Genomic DNA, 22,715 nt, shown 5'->3' with positions numbered 1-22,715 from the left:
ACCAACTATGAGGTCACTATATGAGTGTTATTACCTTGTAACAATCATTTTAAAAAATACAGACAATTGCATACAGTTGTAGGATCTTAATTTGAGCCAGTTTGCTACAGCAGGAACATAATCCTGCAGCAACAGGAAATTAGAAATATGTGGATTATAATTCATATAACTCTTTGTAGAGGTTGATACATTTTTGTAAGGGAAAATTAAATCTGAAATTTCAAAGTGGAAATTGCAAACTTCAGAAGCGTTTTTAAACCTCAAATACACTACAAGAAAAGTTATCCCGCAACAGGGTGATCAACTTATGATCCTACATCTGTAGTAGGTTGTTAGGCAATTTATGTAGTTAAAAAAAAAAAAAGTTAGCACCATGTCTTTATGAGATCTCTGTGGCTGTATATATTACACATATATTAAACCATTCATAAATTGTTGTAGAGTGGAGCAAGCATATTTATTTAATATTTTTTTTATATAACCTTTATCTTAACTAGGCAAGTCAGTTATTAACAACAAATTCTTATTTACAATTACAGCCTACCAAAATGCAAAAGGCCAACATAATTAAGCTACTTGTCCTATATCAATATTTTACCTGAAATTATGGTGACTGACTAGGTGGCAATTGTTTTTAATGCATTATTATGATACCTGGGTTATGAAAATGTAATCTATAATAAACTCATTGTCTTCATTTTTAGCATAGCTTGCCCTACAGTGATAAACTGCAAAACACTTTCCCTAATGCTCTAGGATTTAGTTATAGGATTACAAGACAACACATCTTTAGAAAAACACTGTTGGTTGTTGCAATGTTCAATTATTTCATATAAGTAATTACTTTCTTAAAATCAGTTATCTAACTGAAATTAATTTGAAAGTGAACGTGTTGAATGAAAATGCATCCACAATTGAAGGTTTTTGGAAACTTTATGCAGCGCGCGCAAACAATGGTAACCGTGCCCACTCCTTGAGTGCGTCTACTCTACAAACAGAATGTGTAGTGTCAACAAATGAATTACACCAACGTGAAGGCGCTCCAAAATCAATTGTGCTCTTCATATTGCCTACGTTTTACATATTTTAGTCGACCACAGTCACTGCCCATTATACAACGTTTATGTTCTGCCATTGCCTATCGAGGACTGTGAGATACAACAGCCAATTGGTTGCGTTCAGTCGGAGGGTGTCTTGGTAGTGAAACATGATGCTTGAAGAGTTGCCATCACATGGTGGAAATTTCCACTGTGTCGCTCGGTTGTTAAATGGGAAGGGTCTCCCTTACTGGTGTTCACTACGCTTACTTGTCCTCCACCTCTGAAGCCCCGAACAATTAAAATTTAGGTAGGTAGGTCCCCATTTAAGCTTTTTTCCAATGTTTAGCCTGTATATGTTCTCCAATAGTTGTGTAGGTATTGCATACTTGTTTGTCAACGTCGGAATTTTGAAACACTGTATCCCATTTCAATTCGCACCGGAAAGCTAATGGTTAATGTTGACATTATTGACAAAACATCCACAAGAGTAATTATCCAAGGCTGAAAATTGCCGTTTAATCTCTCAGGTAATTTGTTTAGCCAATAAATGTGTCGTTTAAAGGAACTATGGGATATTTAAAACACGTTCTTAGGTATTAGTCCTGGAGTATATTTTCTGTGTTTGGTGTAGCCTGAATGTTAAATAATAATGTTTTTCGCGAAAATAACACGTGTCGAATGTGTCGTGTAGTTTACATGAAGGGCCAATATTCTATTGTAGACCGTTAATTATTATTATAACGCCAGTAAGTGATATTACATGTGTAATTCACTTACTAGCCAAATGCATTAAATATTTTTATGTGTTTTTGGATAAGAAACAATGCAGTTTCTTCCAATGTTTGCAACTGCCCTGCGTGTGCATTTCGCATACTACAAAGGAACGTGGAAATTATTATTTTTACCATTCAATAACCTTCACAACGACACTGTCGGAGTTATAAAGTTTACCTAGGTTTAATAGTTATTTTTGAATACAATTTCTGTATGTGTGTGTTTTTAATAGTTTTACAATTATAAATATAGTAGAAATATCTGGACATGTGAAATAAACGAGAAAGGTATTTTGGAGTGTATGGTTTAGCCTACAGGCAGATTCTACCTTCTTTCGTTGATTGGGGAGGAGCGTATATCTGGAAGATTCCTAAAGGTTAAGTCATTTTAACCCGTAGACTTTTTCTTTATGTCGTTAATAGAGATAGGCTCAGATTTAATTTCACTTCTCTATTTGCTACTTTTTTATTTGAAGATGTAAACCTAGATATATTGTAAAAGTGCAGGGTTCTCAAATCCATGTGGTTTAAAAACACTCCTCTCTGTACCAGCATCAAGCTAAGGTTGTAGCATACATTATTAACCCAGTGAGCCTATCACAACAGAAGTTCAGACCAATATCATAAATACAAATAAAGTAAGTGATTCCGGGAAAGATTTATATATATTGTCTGGTGAACTCCCACTGAAACTGCATGCATTATTAGGTTACTTTTGCCACCAATAACATACTTTTTAGACTACCGTGAGATGGGATTATTTTAAGTAATATTGGTTTTGAGTTGGGCAACCAAATTCAGATGACCAGACCTCAAGTGTGTCCCTAAATGGTAATGTTTCACACATATGTATATGTTTTTATGGCATGAAGGTTCAGGAAGTTAGACATGAAGCTTTAACAAAATGTCTAACTTTTGAATGTATCACGGTGAAAGTACAGGTCTGTTATATAGAGCATACAAAAAGGGGTCATACAGTTCCCATTATTTTGAACTTTACAATGCAATTACTAAATTGTTGCTTGGTAAAATCCAACCCACATCTTGGGTTGCTGACTGTGTCCACAGACTATTTTCTAGGTATCCTTAAAATAAGGTCAATTTGTAATATGGGTAAACTATCTCTATCTTTGTGAAGCCTCTTTTGACACCTGTCAAAGGGACTATTATTAATTAAGTGTAAAGATGTGTGGTGTTTTTTATTTATTCTCACAAATGGTAACACAAATTATAGAGACAAAGATGGGAAATTACTTGCAAATGTGAGAAATACTTTTCACATTTGATATCTTGATTTCACAGCTAATCTACTGATGTAACCATTCGGTGACAGACAGAAGCCTAGGCTATTACAGAGAACACTGTACACCTTTGATTGTTTACGGTCTAATAGAAAATGGGTTCATTCTATGTCAAAGACTTTCATGTCAGCAGTGTGCAGGTGTGTTCAAATGCAGGGGCAGGCCCTGCCACTTTTTCTCTGCACACACATGTCAGTGGGGGTAGAGAAATGAGCATGCTCTTTTCATTGGTCAGTATGAGGTGTGTGATGTAGGGTCTTGAATGACCGAACAGATGTAAGTCAAAAAGCCCAGAGCTGTTCATGTTCGAGCAATGACGGCTGATGCAATTGAGACTGTGTGGAACAGAGCAAACTTACCCTTAAGCCGGTCGCAAAGTCGTGTTTGAGGTGCGTGGTGCATGGCAGCTACTATTAACACTAATCCACTATTATTTCACCAAGGAATCAAAGGATTTCGGGGTGATTTTCCAAAACACTGTCACTATGTCCTTTTGAAATCTGAGAAGGGCATACAATGTGAGGGCTGGCTATTCTTACCACTACTATTGCATAATGCAATGACTAAATAGTTTGAACAATAAGAATATGGAACTTAAATACGCCCTGCACTAGTGATGGTAAGAAATATTTCTTAGACTAGCTTTAATTTTTGTGAAATGGCTTTGAACCAGGTCTCTTAATAATTGATCTTATCTCTATGAGACTAACCTGCATTGATTAATGTAATACCACATCCTACTGCATATTTACAACCAGAGTGATTGCTCTAACTATGATCTTTCTCTTGCATTTCAAAGATGGGGGTAGAAAAAGACTGGTTGTTTTTTTCTTTGTATTTTCTTCTACCAGATCTATTGTGTTGTATTCTCCTACATTCAGTTCACATTTTCACAAACTTCAAAGTGTTTCCTTTCAAATGGTACCAAAACTATGAATATTTTAACTGCTACAGGCAGTTAGATTTGGGTATGTCATTTAGGCAAAAAATGAAAAAAGGGGGACTATCCCTAATAAATTAAATAAAGGTGAAATAAATTATTTTTAAAAATTAGTCTCAGTTTCAAATGTCTCAGGTGCCAGCACGTACTGGCTCGGATATTGCGCAATTATGAGCAAACGGCTAATGACATGCAGGGCCTTACCTGTCCCCGGGAGCACCCTCCTCCCCTAGCAAATTCAAGGCCACTCAGATGTGGGCCTACGTCAAGCAGTGCAACTTCGTCATCAGCCAACAAAAGCCATGGACAGATCAATAGGGACTGATAAGACCATCAGAACATGGGGGACCTGGGGAAAGTGTTCACAAACAAAGTTAGGACGGACCATGTACAGTACCAGGAAGCAACAACGACTACAGCCTGAATCCCATCAGGCCAACAAAATAGATCTTACTGCAGAGGTCCAGCTCAAACATGCAGGGACCATGCTTTGGGTGATCCTCTTCACCACAAACCTGGTCACACATTGTTGTATTTGATTATACCGTAGTAATAGCAGGGCCTCATACATCAGGCTCTTGTGCTGACAAGACCAATACATATCACCGCACTCTTCACAAGATCGTCATGAGTATGTACATTCATTATTATTTTTACAAAATTATGTACAGCATGAGAAATGCCTGTATTGATGCTAAGGCATGAGCAAAGAAGTATGTACAACAAGGTCACTGAGTCGTACGTATGTACATAGTCGCATGGAGACCATGTGTATTTGATACCATTCCACTTATTCTGCTCCAGACATTATTATGAGCCCGTCCTCCCCAATTAAGGTGCAACCTACCTCCTATGATTAGTACAGTACATGCTTGTGACTGTAACTCGTACTGTACCTTTGTACATTGATGGCCTCTATTTTCTTTGACCAAGCCCAACTCCAATTCTGAAGTACAATGGCTCAGACACACTAGTAGGATTGTCAAACGTTTGCCTGCCGACAGTTTTAGCACCTCTCAACAGTGTTGGCAGCCAATCTCTTCTGTGTTCAAACAGCAAAGACCTTGAAGTCGTCAGCGACTCAGCCTTATTCAAATACACCATACCAGAAGGTGGCAGTAGAGTGGTTTGGCAATGCATGTCTGTGTGTGTTGCTTTGTCTAGTCAATGTTAGCGAGCTAGATGCGCTAATGTTGCTATGGTTGTAAAAAGTCATTGTTGATACTAGCCAGATGGCCACAGCTAGCTAGCAAGACAACTTTTTTTTTATGTACTCTCCATTATCACATACAGCCCATATATACAGTTTTAGCTAGCTGGCTAACGTTAGCTAAATGGTTAGCATGATGTGCTAGCTAGGTAAAGATACTGCATTGACTCTCAACAGCTACAGGCAGCTGCTGCTTCATGGAAACAAATACCTTGTGATTTAATTATAATTTTACTAGCTACTGTGGCTAGGTAGCATGCTTGGTTAGTGTTGTGTGTATTGTGCTGCACTTACCACCTCATTTGTTTCATATGAAGTGTGTGTGACGGCATTGCTCACTAAGCAAGCTAACGTTAGCCAGCTAGCTAGCTAACTAATAAGCTAGTACACATTATCAAACCTACCAAAAAAAAGCACAAAACTCCTTACCTAGACGTAAAAGATGTAAACACTTGCTAAAGATTTTCTTTGTTTTATGCAGCTTTATTGTTTTAGGTAGAACAATTCTGATTATAAAGGGTGGATAAGCTCTCCTTTTTTCCTTTTTATTGTCACTCCTTTCGGCTTCACCATGTGGAGGTTTGTGCTCTCTGATTGGCTCAAAGTCAAGTTGTTGGCCACTGCCGACCATTGCGATTCTACGAGTACACCGAAGGTACACCTTTTGTTCTAGCAAGAGAAGGATTGGCCTCCTACTTTGATAAGTACCTATCGGCAGTCAGATTCTCTTGTGTTTCATGTTTAGCAGATTTCACTGAGAGATTGAACTTGAACAATATTGATACTTTCACATGGGTTGCCAATATATTTTAGACTAAACCAGATGTTCTCTTGAACAGTTTGCCTTGTGCACTTCTACAGCACTGTATTGGTTTGATAGATTCAGGAGTAAGTGTTGCATGAAGTGGTAAAAGAATGGCAGTCATGTCACAGCTAGTGTAGAGATGTGAGGTTCTGAGGAATGACTTATATTTAGCTCTGTTGGTATGTGGACTTTGGCCTGATGGGAGTCTCTCAGCCTCTATCAGATAATTTCTCCCACTCCAGCCCAGCTATGCTCTAAGTCAAACCCCATAGATGAATCCAACCCTGTGTTCTCAAGGATAACCTGTGTTCTCAGTGCTAAACTGTGTTCTCATTGTTAACCTGTGTTCTCTGTGCTAACCTGTGTTCTCTGTGCTAACCTGTGTTCTTGAGGCAATCTTGCTCTCTCAATGCTAACTTGTGTTCTTTGGGCTAACTTGTGCTTAATGCTAACATGGGTTCTTTAAGATAGCATTGAGAGAACAAGCTAACTTGGTTCTTAACAAATGCACTATTTGGCTGTAGTCAATATGTATGGAGATCCTCATGGAAATATTTGCATGTTTTGGAGCTTTACCCTCAACCCACATATTCATCTCCATAGACGCCAGCTCACATGCTCTGACCTGTGGGAATGCAAAGGCCTAACCAAACATGTTAGGCAAAGGCCTAACCAAACACCTTGCAAGTTTTGGGAAGGATACCTTTGGGTATTTACTGATACCAGACAGGTGAATAGCAGCAGTGTTATGAAGCAACCTTTTCTATGTGAATAGCTAAATGCTGCATTTGCAAATTTGAGTTTCCGACATTCAGAAACTATTCTCGCGAGTTGAATGGAGAGAAGGGACACCTACATTTAACACTGGGCTTAAAACTGATCAGTGGCCGACATTCAAAGCTTTTCTAGTTGTACAGATGGATACAAGGTCTCACACAGCCAACAATAGTAACTAGCTAGTGTAGATAAGCAGTGGATCAGATGCATCCAGGTAGGCTACACGAGTCAACCCCATCTTGAACTGGGCTCCCATAACACCCAAGGCATTTATGGTGGAGCTGAAATTGTGGCAGGGAGCCTCGGAGAGTGGACATGTAGAATGTGACACGTCTGTGAGAGAGAAAGAGAGGCACATGCCACTCATAATTAACTTGCATGTGCAGACAACATCTAAATAGTTGATTTGTGGGTATCAGCTTGACTGACAGGGTGGTTAGAACACATTAATACCACCAACCTTGTGGGGATATAATCCCCGACCGAGTCATACTGTAAAAAGGGGAACTGATGCGTCTCTGCTTGGTGCTTCTTGATATGTGCTTTGACTGGTTGTAAACCTCTTCGACAAATCCATTAAAGAATCTTCACGGATGTAACTCTACTCTGTGAATTTCGGAGTAGTCCCACATGCAGGATACACTTGACTTTCTCCTAAACGTCCCTGAGGTGTCAGCTGATCACTGTAACCTGAGTCTTTTTTGACATCTTGTACCCGAACTATTGGTATTGACCCCCCCACCCTTTTTTTTTACGCTGCTGCTACTCACTCTTTATTATCAATGCATAGTCACTTTACCCCAACCTACATGTGTATGTTACCTCAATTACCTTGACTAACCTGTTCCCCCCACATTGACTCGGTACCGGTACCCCCTGTATGTAGCCTCGTTATTGTTATTTAAAAAATATATATTCTTAAGCCCTGTTTTTCTTAGAACTACATTGTTGGGTAAGGGCTTGTAAGTAAGCATTTCATGGTAAGGTCTACACTTGTTGTATTTGTAACAAGTGTGTGGAAGGGCTGGTGCATCTCTTGCACTGTATTCATTCCTTATTGACCTTTCAGCATTTGAGGGATTACCAGAAGGAGCATTGTGTTATATCCTCTTTGCTTTTGAATGCCAGTGTTACACACCTGATAGTGCACAGGCTAATGGCTTCTAATGGTTCACCAGACGTAAGCATAGAGTTACATAGCAAAGATCAAAATGTGTCTCTCAACACATTCTAAACTGTTATGATGAAAGGGCCCAGACATTCTTCCAGCAATGTTAATGTTGGACGGAAAGAGATGTTGGTTTGTTTGATGTAACAAAAGCGGCACTTTCCATTACCGTCCTGGTGATATGTCATCTGGCCATTCATTCACCACCTACCGGAGCTATTTGCAGCACGTCACATGGCGTCTGGAGTACCGACTTATTTTGGTTGCCTTAAAATTCCTGCTTTCTATAATTGGTTAGAGAACTGTGGAGGCTGCTGGAATGGGGCTAGCTGAACGATTGCGCTGGCAAGAGTCTGGTGACTGGAGTGCTGTGTACAGTTTGTGAGAGTGCATGCGTCTTTCTTGGGACAAGACCCTGTATTATTGCAGTGACATGGTGTTTCAGCTGTTCCAGTTACCTGCTGGTGCCAGTGGACTGGTTTGGTGTTTTTGTTTTGGAAGATAAGAGAGGTCAGGAGGCCCCTTGGCCTGTAATTGACAACCGCTGTTAACCCAACATGTGGGTCTCCTGCTGCAGAGATAACCCAACTATAGGGCATCTACAGGCCAGATCCTACTCTGCCAACGTCAGAGGCCCCTCGTAAAAAGTGAATAAGTTGGAGGGGGAGTATTTGCCTCCAGTCCAGTGGGTTTTTTGGGAGACCACAGTTGAAGTACTTCCAGTAATGCAGTTAATGCAGGGATCTGGCTCTTGGTCTTCACAGAGACACAAAGGGAGAGAGAGTTCAAATTACTGTAAAACTACAGCAGGAAAACATTGGCTCTTATTTATAGCCCGTTATCCACAATGCTTGGTACTGTATAATCCTCCAGGTAGATGCTTGAGATTTTCAGAATAGGACATTGATTTGATTGAAGATGGCCTCTAATATACAGATGAGCCCAATGCAAAGTGTTCCGTAAGTTCCTCAATGTCAATAAGAAATGTTTACTGGAACAATAATTACAGGAAGGCTTAATTTATATCCACATTTGAAAAGGAGTGTTTGAAGATGGGAATGTTTTGACATGGGGAAATAGCTGGGGTAACGAGTGCAACTGGTCGGAGGGCTAAGCTGTTATTATTTCCGTGGTCAATCCATGTGAGGTCGAGTAAATATGCATCTTGTTTGTGAGAGATGTAATATGACATATCATGACAAATGCCATGATAAAACAATGTTGGTTAGAATGTTTCACTGGCTTCTATAATGTTGAGCATTGCCTCAGCCAATGTAGTAGTTATTGTCTTAATAACGTTGATGTCAAGGCTTTTTGTGTTGTAGTTTAGAATTTGTGTTGTAATGACTAAGCACGTCTCTGTGCGTTTGAGTAGTGGCTGGAGCATGCTTGTTCCAGTCAGTCGCTTCTCCTGTGTGACCTGGGCTGGTCTAGAACCGCTAATGATTGGCTCAAAGATTTTAGACCGTTTGGTGTGAAACCGTTGTACTTCAGAAGTGTGACACCTTTTAAGGAATACTCCCATAGCCAGAAGGAAGTCTGAAGATATCAGGCATGGTCAGTAGGACTGTCACACGAATTAACCTTTTCATTTAATTCTCCCTGTATTCATTTCTCTTACCTTCTCGTTAAAATTTCACTCTGATTGAGCTCTGATTGAATTTCTGAGCTTGTTTTTATAAATTGCACTCACCTCTGAATAGGCTGGATATTTTCCATGTAATTTGCCACAGTGGTGATGCATTGCCAATGGTAGCATAGAATAGTATTTTTGTTTGTGTTTTCGGGCTATTGATGCTTAGTATTTTTCCTAGCCACCGTGCTTCTTCACCTGCATTGCTTGCTGTTTGGGGTTTTAGGCTGGGTTTCTGTACAGCACTTTGAGATATCAGCTGATGTACGAAGGGCTATATAAAATAAATTTGATTGATTGATTGATAGTAGTAGATCATTTTCCGTGAATGATGGTTGAGGTATAAATGGAGTTGACATATCTTCCAGCTTTGGATCGTCCTGACTGACTCAGTCTTTGAATGTTTGAGATAACTTACTTGCAAAATTGGTTTGTTTTGTCTCTTAACTTGTAACTAGTTACAAATACTACATGTGAATATACAACATGCTATTTAGGTTATTCTGTGGAGATTTTAGATCTGTATGTGTGAGTGATGTTATGTGACTGTACTGCTCTGCTTCTGCAGATGTCTTGTGTGGATCAGACAATACTCTCTGCTATAACAGGTGTGGACCAGACAACACTCTCTGCTGTAACAGGTGTGGACTAGACTATACTCTCTGCTGTAACAGGTGTGGACCAGACAATACTCTGCTATATCAGGGGTGGATCAGACAATACTCTCTGCTGTAACAGGTGTGGACTAGACTATACTCTCTGCTGTAACAGGTGTGGACTAGACAACACGTTCAGTAATATTTATTTTATTTCATAAAATGTGGTGGGTTGTGGACTCAAAAGAAGCATTTCATGTGTCTGATTTGAAGTTTCTCTGTGTATAATGTGTGTGTGTGTACGTGTGTATGAGGGGGATTACAAAATTGGACTGTTAAGACCCCATCCTTCAGCGGAGTGTGACCTTGCGCTCAGCGGCACACTCAGCTGTGGCCCCTGATTGGCGGGCAGTGTCACAACCTCCCCAGTGGATGCCAGTTGTCTCTCCGCAGGTTCTGAATGCTTAACAGTACGCTGAGTCAACCCATGGTAGTAGGGAGTAGGGTTAGTGGGAAGGGAGGGGTGTGTGGTTGAGGGCAGGACAGAGTAGGACAGTGACCGCAGCATGAGGACGGTACCGTTTGCACCCAGGGAAGACCACCCGGGGTGTGTGCTTGGCGGGCCATCACAGAACAAACAGCAGTTGATGCAACAACGCTCACTGTGCAATCTTGGCCGAGCTTTCAGGATGTCTGTGTGCTGTCCCTCTCTCTCTCTCTAACCCCTCCCACTCTTCTTCTACTGATTAATTCCTCTCTCTGCCTTTCTCTCTCTTGCTTATTTTTTATTCACTAGGGGAAAGGGGGAGGGGCGGGGCATTTTTTGGCTTCAGGCTCCTGACGTGATTGGCCAGGGTGGGTCCTTCCCCTGCTCTTTAAAAGCCTTCCTCTCACCTGGGTTACAAAAAAGCAGCAGCTCTTGCCTCTCCTGGCTGCTCACTAGCACTGTCCTCATTCTCCCCCCAAACAAGCAAAAAATAACACTTCGGACCCCCTCTCTGTCATCTCTGAATGAGTGAGTATATCTCCTTTTCCACATGATTTATCTGCTTCTCATGTCAGGGAACTTTAGTTACCTTGGTCTAAGTTTGTTATTCAAATAGGCACTAAGTTGTAACTGCTGAGAAAATAAAAATTCTTATAGAAAAAAAGTGGAGGATTTTCCAGTTTTCTTGAGAAACTAGATGCACCTAGCTGAAATAGTTTGTTTTGTGCTTTTGAGATTGTGGGAGGTATTTCATTGGTTGAAGTATTCAGTTGGTTTCCTTTGAGCATTTGTTTGTGGGTTTATTAGATGTTTTGTTGGGTTGTTGAGAAAACCACGCCACTGCTGAAGTGGGACTTGCATAACTTGAGTGGTAGTTTGAGTTAGACAGAGCTAATCTTTAAGCTAATGATGTGTTGTGTACCTCCAGTAAGAATGGGATCCTCTGGTACTGTACTTTTGTTGTGTCCTTAAACTTGGAGTTGAGTGTTATTTAAGTTGCACAGACCCCCTTTCTGCTACTACTGGACAGATAAAACAAATGAAGTTCATGTTTTTCCCATTCAGATGATTGATGTCACGCTGTTGGCAAATTGGATAAGAAGAATCTCAAGTTTTGATCAGTGTTTGTTGTGTCACAGAACTGACTTTTCTATTAAAAGTGTTGAAGCCTTGTTGTATGCAAGTACACTACATTAGATTTAGGCGTTAGGCATTTTCAAGAAGGTTCTTTATTTGCACAATGTACAAGGCTTGGTATCAAATATTGTGTTTGATAATGCAATAAACGATTTGGCATACAGGTGCCGTATCTTAATTTGATCATCCTGTTGTTGCAGGAATTTTCCTTAATAGCAGGACATGGAAACTTGTAGTGTATTTGAGGTTTAAAAAAGCTTCTAATGGTTGTGATTTTCACTTTAAAATGTCAGACTTGACTTGCCCTAATGAAAAATGTATCAACCCCTACACAAAATGTCCATTAATTATAATCCACGTAATAATTTACATTTCCTGTTGCTGCAGGATTCTTTTCCTGCTGTAACACAAATGGTCTCAAATTAAAATCCTACGTCTGTACTTGCGTGCATTTATCACATTGGTTTTATCAAACAGCAAATGCACACACAGACACATTGACAAACACACTGTAACGACTTTAAATCACATTCACTCAGTTGTTGTTATTCAATATAAAACGTGTTTCAAACAATCATATGCAAAAGTACCAGTGGTTTTAACTACAGTGAGTAAAGCATACATTTCAGATGTGCATGAAAGGCAAAGGTTCAAGGATTTTGCTGGGGCTGGGTCTATGGCTATAGGTAGCTTAGTCATAGCATAACACAAGGTATATGCACGGGGAGCAGTGGAGTGCTTAGCTGCCTGGGAGGAGGGGTGAAGTCTGGTTGAGCAGGTTCCTTCTTATTTCCTCGAGGGTAGCACACTGGGGAGGTGTATTTGTATGCAATGCACACTTTCGATCACAAAGATACAAATATCTACCAATAAGAAGATAGAGGCCTACCAGTCAATCTGTCTATCTAGAGGAGACATAGGAAATACTATGACACACAAGTTCCAGGAACTAGGACACACAGCAGTTCCAGGAACGCAGCTGGTCCAGGCACAGCAGGAACTAGAATGCGATCAAACCAGAACTGTGTAGAGTAGACAAGCCAGGCAAAACTAAGTATGTAGAAAAATGCTTCGCAAACAGATAATGATTGGCTTGGCTATGCGTTTCCATACAGGGTAGGTGACAGCAGTCACAACAAAAGAGGTGTGTGTGGTAAGATACAGGTTCAGTCTGTCTATGACTTCTCCACAGCATGGAGTTAAAGGGAAACATGGAACTCCTTACAGGACCTGTTTCAGTCCCGAAGGCCATGGATCTCTGTCCTGACTGGGTACAACATGGAGGACCTACTGTGCATAGGCTCACTTACGTAATGTTTTATTGACTGTTAACGTGGCGCGCTTTGACGATCATGTGAGGATGATGGATTTTATACTTGGCCCAGTTTCATTAATGCCTTTCAATGTCTGGGGCCAGAGTGTAAATAGCCAGAGTGTAAATAGCCAGAGTGTAAATAGCCAGAGTTGAAATAGCCAGAGTTGAAATAGCAAGAGTTGAAATAGCATGTGACTGAAATGTATTTTCTAGCACTAAAACTTCCTTTCGAAGAGTTTTTACAATGCTTGTTTTTTGATGGGCAGCACTGAAATGTTAATTCATGGACTTGGATTGGTGGATGAGGTTATGTTCCAGAGCTGTTTGTTTATGGCTTTGTCACAGCGTTGGACATCCATGTGTGTTACTAAGGTTTAGATGTGTTTCACCATTGTGTTTTTCCTGGGGTGTTGGTCGGTAGGACAGGGGAGGGAGCAGGGTGCCACTTTTGGGAACCTGGATGGACAAGGGCCCTGGCTGCTCGGCTGTTTTTACCCATTCCTGTCAAAGAAGCCTTTGTATGGGAAGAACAGCACTGTGGGTAATTGGCTGTTAAAATCATTTAGCAGAGTTCTGTGTGCGCTCCCCAGTGCCTCATCTTGTTGTTACGTAATAGCAGCAATCAAATGTTCAATAGAATGGAAATAAGAACACATGCCTCCTGCTGGCCCACTACTTCAGTGCACTCGGTGCGTTCAATTGAATTGGGTTTACCGTGGACAGCAATACAGACAGGTCTTTGTAGCGTGCTCTCCCAGAGGTTAGGAACATTTGGTTGGAAACTTGCCTGCCTCATAAGCCGACCTCTTTGACCTGAATTTAGGATTCAGGCGTGTTTTTGACATAATGTTGAGACTTGCTATAACCACCACATTTTATATTGAATGTGGTTATAGCATCATAAAGGAAACTGCACAGCAGCAATAGAACATGGACTTGTGTCTGAAAGGGTTACTTAGAGGTTCTTTTAGGGGAAAATAATGTGTGCTATTCTATTAAAATACATTTTATGTAAAATTGAGGTCACAATTGATATGGGATTTTACGGTCTGTTAAGCAAAAAAAAAGACTACAATTACTTATCTACATCGACTACAAAATCCTTTTGAACTTGATACAGTTAGAGGCCATTTTGTTAACTGTCAGTGTATAGCAGAGTACAAAAGGTATCCAAAACCAGTCAGCATGGAACGTCAAGATTCCAATGCGTGACAGGAACATTGTTTATGAACGACGCCATAGTTCACTGAAATGCATGAGCTACCAACATGTATCGAATGGGGAGATAAAATGGTGCTGCGGGAGGGTGTGTGTAGAACGACACCTTTTCTTCCCCTTGAAGTGTCCTTTGTCAAGGCCCTAGACTGCTTGCCAGTCAGATACGACTCATTGAATGTATCTTCATAACATTAACAGTAACTAGCTCATTGTTGACAGATTAGACAGTCAAATCAGAGAACTTGTGGCCATGACCTTTTTGACTGGACATGTACATCTTTGTATCTTATTAGGGATATTGTCACTTTATAGAGGGCTAGTCAACGTGTAATTACAAAGAAATGATGGCTAGTTGCGGCCCAGAACGTTTAGTCAACGTTTAGACAACATTGAATGATTGGTTGTATGTTTGCTGGTTATAAGGGCTTCCTGCCACATCAGCAGCTCTCTGAATATTTACTATCTCTCCCTTTGCCGTTTTCTGCAGGTATTTGCCCTATAGTGTAAGGCTGAGATAAAGCACGCCAACCTACCGAGTACAACTGCTCTGCTTTGGACCGTGACCCCTTCCCCAGCCCCGCACCACTATAGCCGTAACCATGGACCGCATGGAGCTGAAGAAAGTCTGCACGGAGGCAGACGATGACAGCGCAGACAGTTTGGACGACCGCTTCACAGAGCCCATCGACTCAGAGAAGGCCACCATCAACAGGTGTGGTTCAATACTGTATCAATTATTTTATCTGAGACTTTCTACAGAAAGAAAACAGGAAAGAAAGCACATTTCCTTAGTTGTTGCAACTAGAATGTGTTCTTTGCCAAACTGTACAGAAATGATGTTCTTTATCATAAATGTCTTGTCTCCTACCTATCATTGTCTAATGTACACAATTATTTTCAATACACTGGTTAGGAGAATCTCTCAGCTCATAGCTTCACTGTAAACCGCCAACAGATTATCTACTCTGTAATCTCATTTCTTCAATCACCCAAAAAATGTAAATGAACATATAGAAGCTGGAACTAGCTTAACTGACCTTGTAACCACTCATAAAGTCCAAACATAGCTGTCATAAACTAGTCCTAAAGAAGTATTTTAAACTAGAGATTGATTCAATGATTGTACATCTGCAGTCACTTCCTGGATGAGGATGGAGACGCAGAGAGCCACAAGTTTCTCACTAATGGGATTATGAAGAAGAAGAAGTACGAGGAGTATCAAGAAGAATACGTAAGAAGACTGATGATGAACTATCGATGACAACACATGCCTGTTTGCTCTTGCTTATGGACACTGTATCTCTTAGCAACAACCTTGACCATTTCCTCAAAAGCTGTCTTCTTTTATTCAAACTTTCATTCCGAGGAACCCTTTCGTAGGAACTGGTAGTTACGTGTCTGTGATGGATGGTGCATGCACGTGTGTGTGTGTGTGTGTGTGTGTGTGTGTGTGACGGGTGGTGCATACACGTGTGTGTGTGTGTGTGTGTGTGTGTGTGCGCGCGCGTGTGTGTGTGTGTGAAATGTTCTTGTTTACGATCAGTTGAACTCATAGTGATCTCTCTTACCCTCTCTCTCTAACGTTTTCTCTCTCAGCACCCAGGACATACCTCCTTTGGTATGTCGGTCTTCAACCTGAGTAATGCGATCATGGGCAGCGGCATCCTGGGTCTCTCCTACGCCATGGCCAACACTGGCATTGTGCTTTTTGTGTAAGTGTGTGTCAACTTCTGCCATAGAGACCATGTGGAACGGGGTCAATGTTTGGTTTCTGCAACAGTCAAGTGATTAAAGCACCAGCTATTAAAGTAAAGTATTCTGTCTGCATCGTATAGTATTACTGATAGGACTGAAATAGCTTCAGAGTCCTTGGTATAGCAAGTGGGGTTTGACAACAGGGTGAGTGGTGGGGTATGTATTCGAGAATAGGCAGACACAGACACTAACTCTGGCTCGAAGTCAGGACCTTTTTGTGACATGCCATCCCCAGCATTTATGCAAAGGTAGAGTGAACAACCATGTCACAGCCCCGCCTCTGAACCCCAACACCCAATCCATTCCCAGCTTCCCTGGATTGTGTTTAAGGTCCGTAAGAGTCTGTTCAATTAGTCCCTATAACCAGGTTTCTCAAATGTCCAAACCAGGATGGTGATGCTTTATTTCAGTGCTGTTTCTACTGTATATGGCTGGGCTTTACCAAGAAAGAATTTGGTGACTGAGTACTTTCACTAAGCAAAAATATATCCCTGAAAGTGATTGAAGGACAGGAGACAAGGAAGTAGATTAGGAACCTACTTCCGTGATGATTATGAAGAGTTTCTATTAGGGAGTCCCCTAACGTCAGTCCCCCTCATCAGTTGCGACATCTTACTTCCGCACCATCTATTCTGGGACTCCCTGACATTCTGTAAGGTGGTATCACATAACACCCATTTGATACAGTCATTCACCTGCTTGCCTGTCTCTGGCCAACAATAGTACAGTGAGGGGTAGAGGTGCAACTCTCAATTCAAAAACAACATATGTAATTAAACAGTTAGTTTAATACGTTGGAGCCCATTGGATGCTGGATGATTGGGTTAGAGGCTCCTTGGTGACGAAGGCCCCTTGTGACCTCTTTAAGTGTAAGGATTTAAGGCTGATCATGTTCAGCCGATGCGGGAAACCCATACATCCCGTACATAACTCACAAGTTACTTTATTGACTTATATAATAGCTCAGAGTTTAGTGTGGTCTCTCAGCACTGACACGCATTGGTCTACCACTATTTTGTCTGAGCTGGCACATATATTGACATGGCATGATGGTGTCTTTGACATGTGCTTTAGGCATTGGAACATGGTCTTCTCAAATAGGCAATAAATGCATGCCAGAGAAAGCATCCAGACCCCTCCCCCCCTCAAGTTAAATACGACTGCAGTTCTAAAGCTAAGTTTACCTCCCTAAATAGGTAATGGGGAAAACAGAGTGAGAGTGACTAGGGGGGGAAACTGGTGAAAGTTATTATGTAGGGTGTTTTGTAACCCGGTTGACTCCCCTCCAAGTGTTGTTCATTGTGATTTGCGTAACATTTCCGTATGGTATAGCCCAATGCTCATGTCTGACTGGTTTCTATCCCAACGTAGAGTCCTTCTCTTGGGTGTGGCCATCTTGTCGTTGTACTCCGTTCACTTGCTGCTAATGACTGCAAAAGAAGGAGGTAGGTGTCATTTTTTAACTCATGGAAATGTCTGTCTTTCATCAGCATCTATCTGTCTGTTCTCGCCTTTCTGCTTTTTTTCCTCTGTATCTTTGAATATCACTCATCAGCACATTGTCGTTGTTCTAACAGGCTCTCTCATCTATGAAAAGCTGGGAGAGCGAGCTTTTGGCTGGCCGGGGAAAATGGCTGCGTTTGGATCAATAACCCTTCAAAATATTGGTGGTAAGTGAACAGCTAATGTTGCATTCATTTTAATGTTATGATTCTATATTGAAATGTACATTTGTGTTTGTTTGCACACAGCCATGTCCAGCTACCTCTTCATTGTAAAGTATGAGCTGCCAGAAGTGATCCGTGCCTTCATGGGACTGGAGCAGAGCTCTGGGTAGGTGTCTGTCGGTCTGTCATTGGTTAACTATTTCATCAAATCTATTATTTGTAGTTCATTTGGCACAGGTGGCACAACACGCTACACAGTTTGGTTGGTGTATTGATAGATAGATGGATGGATTGATGCTCTGTGTGTGAGACCTGTTCTCTCTGCGTTGTTTACAGTGAATGGTACATGAACGGAAACTACCTGGTTGTGTTTGTGTCCATCGGTATCATCCTGCCTCTCTGCATACTCAAAAACCTGGGTAAGTGATGTGTGTATGGGTGTATGTGTGAGTGCGTGAGGGTGTGTGTGGGTGTGCGGTTGCGAGTGTGTTTCATAGTGAGTCTTTGTATATTTTGTTTACATAAATGTGTGTGAGAATTTGCTTGATAGTACATGAGTTTCTCTCTAATTCTCTCTCTTGTGTCTAGGCTACCTTGGCTACACCAGTGGATTCTCCCTATCCTGCATGGTGTTTTTCCTGGGAGTGGTAAGTTTAACCTGCCTCCTCTTGCTCTGCTAGTTTAGCATTTTTAGCCCTCTCAATGACTGAACAATGACGGATGATGGTGTTGATATTATATAAAGTACCATCAGATGTGAGATAAGACATTTCACCTTCTGTCAATATGCCAACAACTACAGCTTTTTATCAACTCTGACATTCTTTTTCTGTCCAGTCGTGTTTCAATGCAGACAGAACATACTTGTTGCCAAAATAGTACATTTCCCCTACATTGCTTTTGTATTCTTGGCACACGGCGCCTTGATCGTACCTACTTTATCCTCCGTAAATGTCATCCTGACAGTTTGTAGGGTATTATGCCAATGCTGGCTTTGCTCTCACAGGCAATGTGGGTGATTTGCATGCCATGGTAGTTCCTAGTAACATTTAGAATATGCCTGGTGTGGTGTTCAGCTGGTTAGTTACCGTACATGAGATTAGAGATTAGTTTATCAATAGCCTTCTTTTGATATCTTAAACTCCACTTTGGCCCACTTGTTCTCTAGTGGTGTATCATATTAAACACTGATACAGTCTGTATCATCATTGATGAAATAAATCTGTGCGTGCGGCCACACAGCTCTACACAGGTTTTATACCATAGTAGCTATCAGAGAGACATCCTAAGTAGTTAGTAACCCTGAAATTACATAGTTTAGCGTTCAGCGTCTGTTTCTTTGAAGACAGAATGAAAGATTACAGGATGGAAGGAACTCATTGCTCTGCAATATAATGGAATGCTGCCTATGTAATATAATGCATTTCTATGTTTTCTAATCGTCCCCATCTCACCCCTTTGTCCCGATCTCACTCCTCTCCCCCCTCTTTACCCCTCTGTCCCATCTCACTCCTCTCCCCCCTCTTTACCCCTCTGTCCCCATCTCACTCCTCTCCCCCCTCTTTACCCCTCTGTCCCCATCTCACTCCTCTCCCCCCTCTTTACCCCTCTGTCCCCATCTCACTCCTCTCCCCCCTCTTTACCCCTCTGTCCCCATCTCACTCCTCTCCCCCCTCTTTACCCCTGTCCCCATCTCACCTCTCTGTCCCCATCTCACCCCTCTGTCCCCTCTTTCCCCTCAGCTGATCTATAAGAAGTACAACCTCCCCTGCCCGATGCCCTTCATGTACCATCATACCAACCACAGTATGAATGGAACAGCCCTGGATCCCCACGCCCTGCACAACGGCACCGCCCTCATTGACTTCTCCAGAGCTGACATGTCCCCCGCCTCCTACCTGGACGGCCACCACACCTCAGGGGTCCGCTTCGAACCACACCCCGACGACGTGGAGGAGATGTGCACGCCCAAGTACTTTGTGTTCAACTCTCAGGTGAGTTGGTGAGGTGTGGAGCTACTGTATGTGGGTGGGGTGTGTGCATACGTGTGTGTATATGTGGTGAGTCGGGATGCTTCATGTCATAATTCTGTGTTTTGGAAACAATATCCTATGAAAAACATTCCCAAAAACGGAATTAATCAAGGTTTAGAAGAACGCAATTCTTAACGTACATGAAATCAAACCAAACATAGTTAGCTGCTGTGAGTGTGTATCTGGGCCTGTGTTTCATTCCACGATCTCTTCTCCTGTCATTGCAGACAGCTTACACTGTTCCCATCCTAGCCTTCTCCTTTGTGTGCCACCCTGAAATTCTACCCATCTACAGTGAACTCAAAGAGTAAGTGCATCCAAGTGAATTACAAAAGACACGTTTGCATAGACGCTCATAGAAATTGCTGCGGTACATTTTCACCATATAACTCACATCTCAACTTGCGTCTTCCCCAGTCGCTCCCGGAGAAAGATGCAGAACGTGTCCAACCTGTCCATCCTGGCCATGCTGGTCATGTACATGTTCTCAGCGCTGTTCGGCTACCTCACTTTCTACGGTAAGATATACACACACGCACAATAAGATACATTTGCAGCAATTGTGTTACTTTGTTTCTGATTTTATTGGCGTTATGTGTTAATTTTATAAGTGAAATGTTTGAAAAAGAGCCAGTAGTATGTATTAAAATACACTACTATAACCATTGTGTGTTTGTTTACCATATCTCTCTCTTGGTATGTCTCTGACAGCTCGTATTCCTTCTTTCTCCCAAACACAGGAAACGTGGAGGCGGAGTTGCTCCACACCTTCACCAAGGTGTATAAGTTTGACACCATGCTCCTGCTGGTCCGTCTGGCTGTCCTGACCGCTGTCACCCTGACTGTCCCCATTGTCCTGTTCCCTGTAAGTACAACGAGGCATCTGCTCAAACGCACGCAGGCACACGCACATCCACACTCACACAAGCAGAGACTCGCACACACACGCATGCATGCACACAGACACACACACACCCACATACACAAAACATATGCACATATTCTCACACCTACAATTTATGCAGACACATTCACACGCTGCTCAACACCAGGGTCATTTTATCCAAATGAGCTAAACATCCATTATATATTTTAATACCAACATGAGGGTCTCTTTCTGTATTGGCTGAGTGAGTGGGTGTGTTGACACGGCTGGTTTTCTTGCTGAACTTGGTAAAGCACATACTGTTCTGATGTAATGTTAGCTGACTCATTATTTGACTTTCAGCAATCCCGTCAATCCAACTCCCCAGGTCCCAAATGAGAACCAGCCCAGGTTTTCAAAGCTCTGTTTGTCTGTCGTAAGCTTCCTTACAAGAGCACTCTGTCCCTCCTCCAATCATATTTTCAATCATACTTTAGACACACAAATACAAGCATAAACACAACTTAACACGCACACGCATATACAGCTTTGAAACAATTACACCCCTACACTGCTCCCCACATGATGCCAGACATATTCAGTCTCTTCCTTCTGGGAGACACATAGATGGACACATCAATAGACACAGCATGTGAAAGCACGGAAATGTATTCTCTTAAGTCTCTCTGTATAACAGCGTCTGATAAATGACTAAATGTCAATGTGAAAAGCAGTGGTACAATAGACGTCTTGTTCGTCACAAGCTCTTTAGCCTGGCTGCCAAGGAACACAGTGTAATGTTCACAACTCCCCTGTCTCTCATTTCCCCCTCTGCTCTAAGTTGCACATTGTCACCAGATGCTGTCCTTGCAAATAAATACTGTAAAGTCACTTGCTACCATCCTTATTTTGTTCATGTGTAAGCTGCAGTTTAGCCTTGGTTTGTACAGTTTAGCCTTGGTTTGTACAGTTTAGCCTTGGTTTGTACAGTTTAGCCTTGGTTTGTAGCGTCAGTTCAGGTCTGATACTGTGTTTCTGTTCCACTGGTTATTATGTAATATCCTGTTCATGCGTCTTGCCTGCCTTCCTGCCTGCCTGCCTGTCTGGTGTGTGAGTCACTGAATGAGAGCGTTGGCCTTGCATGGCCGTACCTGACCCCCCTACATGGCTGTGGGCTATATTTGTCTTGGCCCTAGCCTGGCACAGGAGCCCATAAAGGGCTGAGGGTATCAGAAGTGTCATGGACCTCCTTTGTAGCCTACAATGAACCATGCATTCGCACTTAGCAGTGCCCGTTAGAATGGATCCTCTCAAAGGACTTTGTTGACCCAAGGAACATTAAGATGGTAATAATAGATTAGATTTATGGAATGTTTTTTTCTCCAAGCAATCAAAGTGCTATACAGGGGAACGGCACCAAAATTCCACTGTTTACCTACAGTCACTGTAGCTTGCAGGAGTGATGGGAGAGACAGTTTTAGGGTGGAAGGGTTAATGGAGTATGTGTTGGTGATGTTGTTACACTGAGCCACCAGCAGAGGGTAGGGGAGAACTGTCAGCCCCATGGCTCAAGTCAGCCCTGCTTGGAGAGAGAAAGAGAGGTGGGGGGAGTATCCGTTTTGTCTGTGGGCTGCAGTGGTACACACACACACACACCTTGTCTGTGGGCTATACTGATACTCCCACACTCTTACACGCACACACTATCTCTCCCATACACACACACACACACACACACAGAAACTCACACTCACCAGCTCTCTCACTGTGGGAGTGAATGCTTCTTTGGTCATGGAAATGTGCGAGTGAATCTCACAGTCCCAGTGGAAGTTTACAGGAGATAAGCCCTGAGCAGACAGTGGAAAAACCCTCACTGTGACCTCCCCCTTTAGAGAGAGGGAGGGAGAGAGAAAGACAGAGGGAGGGAGGGAGAGGTAATGCACTCACTGACTACTGCAGCTGACACCAAAATGCAGTGTCAGAAGGGAGGCTATA

The 22,715-nt window shown here is 42.0% G+C and overlaps 1 protein-coding gene across 4 annotated transcripts in view; it reads left to right on the top strand.

Moving 5' to 3' along the window:
* The first annotated feature begins 985 nt into the window (after nt 1-985).
* Nucleotides 986-22,715, top strand: part of LOC110490512 (sodium-coupled neutral amino acid transporter 4) — a 30,840-nt gene continuing 9,110 nt past the window's right edge. The window contains exons 1-13 of one of the 4 annotated variants that reach the window (XM_036944895.2): nt 986-1,347; nt 14,888-15,112; nt 15,535-15,631; nt 15,997-16,112; nt 17,527-17,600; nt 17,733-17,825; nt 17,907-17,988; nt 18,159-18,241; nt 18,411-18,469; nt 19,565-19,816; nt 20,083-20,162; nt 20,273-20,373; nt 20,596-20,720. In XM_036944895.2, coding sequence (XP_036800790.2) covers nt 15,000-15,112; nt 15,535-15,631; nt 15,997-16,112; nt 17,527-17,600; nt 17,733-17,825; nt 17,907-17,988; nt 18,159-18,241; nt 18,411-18,469; nt 19,565-19,816; nt 20,083-20,162; nt 20,273-20,373; nt 20,596-20,720 — 1,275 coding nt within the window. In that variant the 5' untranslated portion in view covers nt 986-1,347; nt 14,888-14,999. Of the gene's footprint in view, nt 1,352-3,331; nt 3,504-10,868; nt 11,259-14,887; nt 15,113-15,534; nt 15,632-15,996; nt 16,113-17,526; nt 17,601-17,732; nt 17,826-17,906; nt 17,989-18,158; nt 18,242-18,410; nt 18,470-19,564; nt 19,817-20,082; nt 20,163-20,272; nt 20,374-20,595; nt 20,721-22,715 lie in introns of those variants that run through there. The other 3 variants (XM_036944896.2, XM_036944897.2, XM_036944894.2) reach the window with 3 other exon arrangements.

This window comes from Oncorhynchus mykiss, chromosome 15 (genome assembly GCF_057628025.1).
Source record: "Oncorhynchus mykiss isolate SJ-2025 chromosome 15, ASM5762802v1, whole genome shotgun sequence".
In the NCBI taxonomy this organism is placed as follows: Eukaryota; Metazoa; Chordata; class Actinopteri; order Salmoniformes; family Salmonidae; genus Oncorhynchus; species Oncorhynchus mykiss.
Note: the sequence above shows the minus strand (reverse complement) of the source record. Positions and strands in the feature narration are given on the sequence as shown.